The following is a 9,908-nucleotide window of genomic DNA, read 5'->3' on the forward strand; positions in this document are numbered from 1 at the left end:
GCCGTGGGAAAGGACGGCGTGCCAGCCGCGGGCGCACCTGTGGGATGACACGGTGCCCAGTGCTCATCTCGCAGGCTCCGTTTCAAGGCTGGCAGCCGCCTGGGGAAGGGCCCAGGATGGCGGGCTTCCCTGGCCCGGCTTCACAGCAAGCATGATGCTCTTCCCAGACCACGGCACAGGCCTGTTTTCCCCATCGCTGCCGGCGCAGAGCTGTTTTCCAGCGGCCCTTGGTTCAGATCCACAGGCCGCAGCTGCGGCAAGTTCAAAGGGCCCCAGCGCCCACGGCCAGGGCTTCCGTGCCAGGCGCAGCGGACGCTCAGTCCTGAGTGAGGTATGGGGCTGAGCTGAGGGGCACAGGCTCCCTCGGACCCCCAGACCCCAGCAGGCCCGGAAGAGCAGCCGCGGTGGGGACAGCAGGCTGTGGGGGAGACGCCAGCGTCACCCCAACTACAGGGAGGGTGTGGGTGGGCCGGGGCTGGCCATACGAGCCACAGATGCCAGCAAGAGCCAGCGGCACGGTTCCCAGCCTCCCTGCCTTCCGCCCTCTCCCCCAATGGCAACGGGTCCCTCGGCCCCTGCAGCGTCCCAGGGGTTTGGTGAGGGGAGGCATGGCACTGCCTCAGCCTCCTCCGGCAGGACGGCCACTCCAGAGCAGCACCCGCACACCTCGGGTCCCGGGGCTTCTTGGGTTCTCACTCTGTCTCGTGGGCCTCTCACCCGGGGACAGTCGGTCCCCACAGAGCTGGGCGCCCACCCACACAGCTCCCTGCAGCCCAGCCCAGCCTCTCCCAGCACTTCCTGCCCTGCATGCAGAGAGCTGAAAACCGCATCCCCAGAGGCCTCTGCAGTGGGGTTGTCGGTATGCAAACTAGGTCCTGCCCCTCAGTCTGTCCTGCAAGCGGAGCGGGGCGGGGCCTCACTGTCTCTTCAGCCTGGGGATCTGCGGGGTCAGGACCTGGGCGATGCCTCACTGTGGGCCACGCGACCTGGATCGCCACCTTGAGGGGAGCGCCTGACCCCACTGCCCCAGCCGCCCAGGGACAGCGTGGGCTCCTGACCCGGAACCGCGTGCTGTCCGCAAAGGGCCCGGACTCAGTCTACACCCAGGGCTGGCACACCCGCTCCCTGGGCCAGGAGTCCCAGGGCGCCACCCCCCACGCGCTTCCCCTGGCATTGCCAATCCTAGGGCCCAAGTGCACGAGGAGGGGCCGGGCACTTCACCGACACAGGTGAGGTCAGCTTGATGAGGGTTACGAGAGGCGGAGCTCATTTCACAGCGCCGGGCACCACGGCAGACCCTGGACAGAAAGGCGGGGAACACGGCGGTGCCCCCGGGGCCACAGGAAGAGGGAGGTGTAGCAGACAGATGGGCAACAGCAGGGTGGGTGGACAGGTTAGGGACAGAGGGACAGATGGACAGGTGAATGGAGGAGGCGACCAGTGAGCATAAGAAGGGGGCGGGGAAGCTGGGCTGCTCTCCCACAGGGCGGCCCTGCCCCCGGCACACTCCTCCCCAGCCCACACCAGAGTCGAGCTGGCCTCGCAGCCCCCAGCCCAGCCCCGTCCCTCTTCCCTGCCCAGGACACCGTCAGCTGTCCCGCCAGCCAGCAGGACAGAAGCACTCTGAGGCCGGCCTGAGCGGCTCCTGTGCCTCGCTGAGCAGGGGGGTGCCGGGACGAAAGTGACCGCAGCCGGGAAGGGCCTGGCGCTGGGGCCCTGTGGGGGTGTGCAGCTGAGACACGGCTGCTCCCAGGTTTAGTTCTCCCTCCACCCCCATGCAGGGGCGGATGCCACTGGAGGGGGCTTCAAAACAGGGGCAAGGTCAGGGGCAGAGCCTGGACAGCACTCAGTGTTTGTTGAATGACTGAATGAGAGACACGGCACCTACATGACAGCCAGAATCTTGTTCCCTGTGGTAGCACCAGGTCTTCTCCTCCAGTTTGGCCTCACCCCTTTTCATTTCAAAATAAGTGAGACATTCCCTGCTAGGGCACAGACTGCCGTGGCGACAGCTGCCAGTCACTGACCCCCCACCCTAAAGCCTGGACACACCCGGAGACCTTGGCCCACTCCCCTGGGCTCCCAGGGGCTAAAGCTCAGCTCCCGAGCACCCCTGGCAGTGCTAGGAGGCCCCGTCCCTCAGTCTCTGTGACAGGGACACACGGCAAGGCCGGTCCTCCTGGGCAGGGGCAGCTGGCACAGCATCACCAGCCCGGCGTCTCCCAGGGGAGCACACAGGTGAGCACCAGGGGCCCCACCGCCCACAGTGAGGCCTCGGGTAAGAGCAGGGTTGGGCTGCAGGTAAAGTCCCGGGTCACAGGGACATGTGGCCAGAGCCCGCTCTGAACAGCAGCCCCTCCTGCTCCTCCCTCCGGGGCTACCAGGTCCCCCTGCCTGCAGCTGCTGGTTCATTCTGGTGCCCCAGAGGGTGACAGTCCCACGTGTCACGGCGCAGTGGTCAAGGAGGCCCAGCAGCACAGCAGGAAGTGGGGCCTCTGTCCTCTAGGGGGCTGAGGACAGCCGGGGCACAAAACCACTCTGCCGAGGCCAGGGGGCAGCAGGTGCAGGGGGCTGCAGGAGTGGAACTCGTGGGGCCCAGGGGCCTGGGGTGCACCGAGGGGGCTGCGGGAAGTGTGATGGCCCTGTCCTGGAAGAGGGGCACCCACCGTGCCAGGGCGGCCGCCCCAGGCCAGAGTCTCTTCTCCCTCTGCACCAGAGTAGCAGGATGGGAGGGCATCCCCGAGAACCGCGCTGCCCAGAGAGGTGACGCTCCGTACAGGGCAGGGCGGTGACAGAGGGGCCGGGCACACTGCACGGAGAGAGGACCTGCTGCGCTGCCCCTCCAGGACCACGGGCGCCCCCGTGGGCAGACTCCCCCGACCTTCCTCTCCCACTCCAGCCACGGTTTCCGGTCGTGGCCCTCAGGTTTGCATTCTCTCTGCAAAGTTCCACAACTACGCACTCGCAGGCGCCCTGGGGGCACTGGAGGGAGGAGCGGAAGGGGGAGTAGAAGAAAGAACGGACAGAGAAGGGTAGGTGGTTAACAGAAGGCTGGAAAGAGGGAAGAGGTTACAAATGACTTCGCGATGGACAGAGGTGGAGGGGTGGGGAGAGGAGGGGACTGGATGTAGGGTGGGCGCTTCACGGAAGGGTTCACGGAAGGAGATGGTTAAACAATGGCTTCCCGGGCGCACGCTGGACGATGGACGGTGGATGGGTGGGTGAATGAACAAAGGAAAGAAGGGTTTCCTTCCTCCTACAGGGTCTGCCAACAACCTTTAACCCTCAGAGATGTAGCAGCAACCCTTTACCCCATGGTTCGCCTGGCCTGGGGCCTCCCTCTCCCCTTCCCGGAAGTCCCGCAGGGCTCAGACGCAAGCACCTGCCACTGCCCTCGACACAGCCACCTCCCGTCCAGCCGGTGATGCCTGCAGCACACAGCTGCTGTGACGTGGGAATCAGCGAGGCCTCCGGGGAGGTGGAGCGCCTTCAAAGGACCTGCGGGGGGACCTGGCCGAGGCCTGGGAGGGGTCCGGAGATGCAACGTCAGGTGGGAACGCACGACAGCCACCGCACGGCCTGCAGCCGGTCCCGGTGAGGCCAAGGCCACTGGCTGCGTCCCGCGGATGGCCGCGGCCTCGCAGACCGGACTCGAAACTGCACAGAGGAGAGAGAGGAAATGGCACCAGCTGGGGCATCTGACAGCACAGACGCATGGGACCCATCCAGCTTTGCACACAGCTGCTTAGCATCTTCTCGCTTGTGTTGGTCATCGCTGCCTTTAGTGAGAGATGTGGTTTCTTCCCCTGTCACTGCTCACAGATTAATGATCAGAGCAGAGCGTTGCCAGGGACATTATGTCTACGGCCACCTGCCCAAGAGGCCGCGTCCTGTGGGGACAGGGCGGGCACGGTGAACAGCGCAGCCAGCTGTTTCTTCCCCTGTCACTGCTCACAGATTAATGATCAGAGCAGAGCGTTGCCAGGGACATTATGCCCAAGAGGCCGCGTCCTGTGGGGACAGGGCGGGCACGGTGAACAGCGCAGCCAGAGGACCTGGGGGACCAGGCGCAGCTCCTGCAAGCTTGACGGGAAGCAGGTGACAGCGTGGGTCTCTGCAAAGGTGGACAAGGTCGCCTTGTCCTGCAGGAAGCAGGTGGGGCTGAGCCAGGAGCAGACGCCGCCGGTCACCTCCGGCACACCCCACGATGTGCCCTGGCTTCCAGGAGGACGCAGGCAGAGGGCCTTGTCTCCAGTCCTCCACCTTGGCCTCACCCGGCTGGCACCCAGGAGACAGCTCTGGAGCCGTGGTAGGGACAGGCCGGGCAGGCCAGGCCGAGCAGACCCCACCCGGCTCTGAATGGATAAGGCCGCCTGTCCTTCAGCGAGAGCCCACTCTGTGTCAGAGCGTGCGGAGGGTCCACTCCACTCCTGAGTCGTCCGAGAGTCGGGGCAGGGCCCCCACTGTCCCCCCAGGCTTGCAGCATTGTGGCGGGGGTGGCTTCAGGACTGAGACGATGAAAAGCATCTTCCTCTGGATCAGGCTACCCTGGGGAGCTGGGTACTAGGGTGCACCCTAAAACCAAAAGCAACCACGACCCTGGGCCTCAGTGTCCCTGCTGCACAAGAGGTACAAACAGGACCTGACCTTCCCAGGATGCTTAGAACAACCGTTACGTGCAACACACACATCAAAAGAAATTATAAAGAGCTGAACAGGTTGCAGCATAGTGCTCAAAGAAATGAGAAAGGATTGAGCAAGCCAGACAATCGGAAATGAAGGGTTTCATCAGTGGCTTCAAGCCACCCAGTCAACAAATGGAGCCATGAACCAACTAATGGACAAATGAATCAGCCAATCAGAGAGCAAGTGACGGGATGAGCCAACCTACCAGTGAGCAAGAAAACAAGCTGACCAATGAAGAGGTGAAGACACACGCAAACCATCCAATGAACACAGGAGTCAACACAAATATAGATGAGCTCACAAATAGAGGACAGAATCAGTGAACAAACCAACCAACGAACAACAAAGAAGTCCATCCTTAGATTCAAGATGGAGGATGGAGGGAGAAGAAACCCTTGGGACAATATGCAGTGTCACAGGTTGCTGGGGGACCCATGTGGGGAAACCCAGCCCCACCTGGGTGACCAGTCTGGAGGCACAGCCCCGCCCAGTCATGTCCCTGAGCCTGAGGCTGTGTGGAGCGGACACATGGTCCCCAACGAGCTCTGCACCAGCGAAGCAGAGATCTTACTAAGACTCGAGGTGCAGGTGGCCAACGGCAACCACTGCACCAACCACTGCACAGCACCAGGCAGGCGCTGACACGGGAGGACACAGGGGATTCCCCAACGAGCTCTGCACCAGCGAAGCAGAGATCTTACTAAGACTCGAGGTGCAGGTGGCCAATGGCAACCACTGCACCAAGCAGGTGCCAGGCACGCACTGACACGGGAGGACACAGGGGGCACTCTTGCGACCACTAAGGAAGGGACAGCAGGTAATTGATGTTCAACGCCAATGCCAGTTAGCAAATACAGATTAAATCAATATTTATTTGTCTCCATTCAAAGACAGAGAGCGTCTTTTTAGTGTACTAAGTAACGGCAAGGTGGCCAATTCCTTTCCCAGGCACACAGTTTAGAGGGACACAAGATGGTGTAAAACTCAGGGCTGAAAGTCTTGGCACATCCAGTCCCCTCACACACCCATGGGACCCGGTGTGGCACTGCAGACTTTGATAGCAGGGCACTGTAAGTCAGTAAGACAGACTTATCAAGTTACTATGCCATGAATAATTAATAACTATCAATAGTAATAGCAAGGGGATATTTAATTGCATGGGAAAAACTGTCTATTAAATTGAGTTTACAGAGGTACAGATTTTGTTTTGTTTTGACAAAGTCTTGCTATGTAGTCCAGGCTGGACATGGCAATTCTCCTGCCTCAGCCTCCCAAGTCCCGGGATTACAGGTGTGCAACACCACACCCAGTTCAGGTACTCATTTTGTATCACCATACTAAACTCAATTACTAGTTCTAGTCGTTGTTTTGCAGATTTCTTGGAATTGTTTTACATAAGCAATCAATGTAGTCTGAAAATAAGAATAGTTTTCCTTCTTCCTTCTAGCCTGTAAGACTTTTATTTCTTTTTCCTGTCTTATTGCATTGGCCACGGCCTCCAAAGGAGACAGAACAGGAGCGATCAGAGCAGACAGGCTCGCCTTGCTCCCAACCATAGAGGGCAGTACTCTGTGCACAGAATAGAGAGGGCCTTCGTGGGCAACAGGAGTCTCCTTTCCTTCCTCCATTACTGAAATGTGTTCCCTATATTTTATGTTTAAAATTGCCACCAGGCAGCACGTAATCCCAAAGGTGTACATACAGGCACAGAACAAACAGCAGAAAGAATGAACATTAACACTCTCGTTCTGTCATTTATTTGGCTGTGCTGTGCAGTAGAAGCCCATAGCAGCAGCAGCAAGCAGCTTGCTTTAAACAAGTCAGGGGTCATGATTTACTTTCATTTTCTTCTTTATACCTTCGGGCAGCTTCTAACATTGCTAGAATGGACACATACTGCTTAATCGATCGACTAACAGACTCCAATCAGTGCCCAGCAGGAAGTGGTATCATCTAAGGACACAGTCACCTCCCTCCGTGTCCACCCGCAGCCGTGGGACAGTCACAGTTCTGCTGCCTCTGCCTTGACAGCGTGCAATCTTTAAGTAATCTTTGTAAAGCAAAACCACACTTGCACTTCTCAGGAATGCCTGTTTCCCAGGAGCGTGACATTCGCAGTGGGTCGCCTGCACCCCACGTGCACACAGGGCGCCTTGGCAAAGCCCTGCCCGGCTCACCCTTGCCCTTTCAGGCTGCAGAGCGGGTGTGCCAGCTGCCTGCTCCTCCTCCCCAGTGCTGGCAGCGGCTGGCATCTGCCTTTAACTCTCAGGAAAAGCTTTTAAACGAAGAAGGAAATTGGCCTCTGGAGATGGCTTAACACCTTTTAAATGCCACAAAACCCATACCGTGATAGACGAGGTTAAATGGACTACTCTTCCGGTTGCAGTGGCCATCCACTCGGCCCAGATGCACGGTTCCCCAGGAGACCCGGCTGGCGGTGCCGCTCTTGGGCAGAAGCTATGAGCGACCCCAGCAGCTCACGGGCACGAAACTGGGTCTCCCCAACCATATGCCATTATAGATATGACCCGGGTGAGTATCTTTCCGGCAAATCCTTCTGCATCCCTGAAGATTTCACTGTCATCTGCACAGCTCCAAATGACTTTACTCAATCACAGGCCAGAGGAACGAGAGCCGTGCTGTGGGTCACTCTGACCTTGGGAAATATCTCAATCAACTTCCCTGAGGACCAGGCAGCACTGTCAATCACTACGGTTATGCAATTTTTCAAAACACTAACCGATGACTCAAAATCAGCTATGGGAACATTGCACAAGCCCACAGCGTCCTAGGGCTAGGGACACACCCCCAAAGGGTGCCCCACAGATCAGACTGAGGCACCTCTACCCAGGAGTCTCCACCACCAGCCCTGCCAAGCTCCGGCCCCAGCTTGGTGAGTTGACCCCGAAGTTCAAAGTCTCCCTGCCGTGGACTGCAGAACCCTCCGGATGGGTAAAGGACAGGCGTGGGGCTGCTCTGTGATCATTTTCCTTCTGGAAAGTTGTGCGCCGGACGTAGGAGCAGCTCCTCCCGCCTCCCTCCTCCCCAAGTCTGGGCCGTGCTCTCCCAAGTACCCTGGACCCTGGCTCCAGCGCACCCAGCAGGGCAGCTACACCATGGCAGCCATGGGCACTGAGCGTGTCCAGTCCACCTGGAGACAGTAGACCCAGCACAGCAGGAGCCGGGACCACTCAGCAAATGTACAACCCCCCCGGAGGGAAGGACGGGGAGCAGTTCGGGTCCCCAAGACCCCCTTCTGCTTTCCACCTGGTGGGGAGCAGAGGTAGAGCGCTCCGCTGCTCCTGTACTGCTCCTGCAGGTGACCATTGGACCCTCGCACTAGCCCTGGGTCACGAGAAGTGCTCCTCCCTCCAGACTCAAAGCAGGTGCTGCCTGGAAGGCCAAGGACCCAGGGCCACATCGCAGGGACCCGAGCATGAAGTAACAGCGCCCCAGGAGCAGAAGGCAGGGTCCTTCTGGGCACAGCCACACTGCCCAGGGTGCAGCCACTCAGGTGGTCACCGCCCTCTGCTGGTGGATCACAGTTCTGCAGCAAAAGGGCTGGAGGTGCTGGAAAGCAGTGAGTCAGCGTCTAGGAACTCACCCTCAGGACAGCAGCAGGGGGACCCGGAAAGGTTCGCCCCAGGGTTAATCCTGACAGAAACCACGGGCGGCCCAGTCACCAGCGAGGAGCAGGCCAGGCGGGCCGGGTGTGCTGGGTGGGCGCAGAGCCCAGCAGGGACCGCAGCTCCCCATGGCCAGTTTCTCCTTGCTCCATTTCCCTCACCTGAGCTCCACCGAAAATGCGAAGTGGAAATGCCAGAGAAAAACCCTGTAAGTTTTAATAACTCTTATTCTAGAACATTCTCACCACTTTTAATTTGACCAGATGCTGTCCGTCTATAACTGTGCCTAATTTAGAAATCATTCACAGGTCTTGAGTATGTAGGAAAGAAACGTAGCTATGTCCAGGGTTCAAGCAGCACAAGGGGCCTGGGCCGCATCCTCCAGGGACAGGGGTCTGCTCTTCTGACAATGGGCTCATGTCACAGGGACGAGCTCTTCCGCCAGAGCAGCCCCACACCCTAAGACACTCCAGGGCAGGAGTCCCCGGCCTCAGTCTCCCTCTTGTAACACGACAGGACAGAGGCTGCTGGGGACGGGCACACTTCTGCAAGTGCCCAGGCCTAGACTTCTGTCTCCCAGGCACCTCAGGATGGGACCCACACCGCCAATCCCATCCCACTGTCTGGTCTTTCTTGTCATTACTCTTTATTGTTTGAGACCGCACAGTTGTTTAACTCAGTCATTTCAGCCAAAAGGCTGCTGTCTGGCTGTAGGAAGGGCGTGCAACGCACAGGGCAACTGGGCCACAGGTCACTGTCTGTGCCCGCCCACTGTGCCCACCCACCTGCTGGGACCACACACCGGCCACTCCCCAAAGGCCCAGGCAGGATCAGTGCGGGGTGCACCCATGCACCAGGCCCGTGGTGACTGCATGAATCATGTGCAGCTCTTACACACGCGCGTGTCCATGCCAGTGAGTGGCCGGGGCACAGCGTGTGTGCTTCGGCATTTTGACGCATGCAGCCAAGTGCACCCTGGAGAAAGGCAGCACGTGTGAGCCCAGGTCCCATCCAGTGCTTGTCCTTTGTCCCCGGGGCCACGCGAGCCAGGTGGACCCCCTGCCTTCCCGCCTGGTGAGATGAGACACCGCAGGTCCTCTGTCCTCTCCCTGCAGAACTCTCCATGTCCCCTGGCCCTCTCCGTATCTGTCTGCTGGCCCTTACCAACTTGCAGGGACTCTGCGTGTTACAGCAAACCAACCTCTTTCCTTAGGAAGACCAGCGACTTTGGAATTTTCTTTTGGCTACCGAGACAAGGCTTAACTCTGATACGGTCAGGTGTTTCTTTTACGACTTCTAAGATTTATGTCATACTTACAGCGGCATTCCCATCCCCAGACCATAAAACCCAGGCTCCCATGTCGTCTTAGCAGTATCTGGTTTCGCTTTCAAAGCTCCCATCTCTGGTCCATCTGGAAAACATCTGGTCCCAGAGTCCGGCAGGATGCAGCGTCCCTGTCCCAGACGGCTTCCCATCATCCCACCCAGCTCAGTGAGTAATGCTTTCTTCCCAGCCCATGAGAAATCGCTGTCCTCACCAAACCCTCAACTCCTGCCAGCACCCTGGTGTTGAAGGGTAACAGCTATGCGCCCCTG

The 9,908-nt window shown here is 59.1% G+C and overlaps 1 protein-coding gene across 2 annotated transcripts in view; it reads right to left on the bottom strand.

The window, feature by feature from the left end:
* Positions 1 to 9,670, bottom strand: part of Col5a1 (collagen type V alpha 1 chain) — a 97,828-nt gene extending 88,158 nt beyond the window's left edge. For both annotated transcript variants that reach the window (XM_033759283.1, XM_033759282.1), the window contains exon 1: positions 9,631 to 9,670. In XM_033759283.1, the coding sequence (XP_033615174.1) occupies positions 9,631 to 9,655 (25 nt within the window). In that variant the 5' untranslated portion in view covers positions 9,656 to 9,670. The remainder of the gene's footprint in view (positions 1 to 9,630) is intronic.
* Positions 9,671 to 9,908: the final 238 nt, after the last annotated feature.

This window comes from Fukomys damarensis, unplaced genomic scaffold (assembly GCF_012274545.1).
Source record: "Fukomys damarensis isolate Sample0158 unplaced genomic scaffold, DMR_v1.0_HiC HiC_scaffold_36, whole genome shotgun sequence".
Taxonomy (NCBI): Eukaryota; Metazoa; Chordata; class Mammalia; order Rodentia; family Bathyergidae; genus Fukomys; species Fukomys damarensis.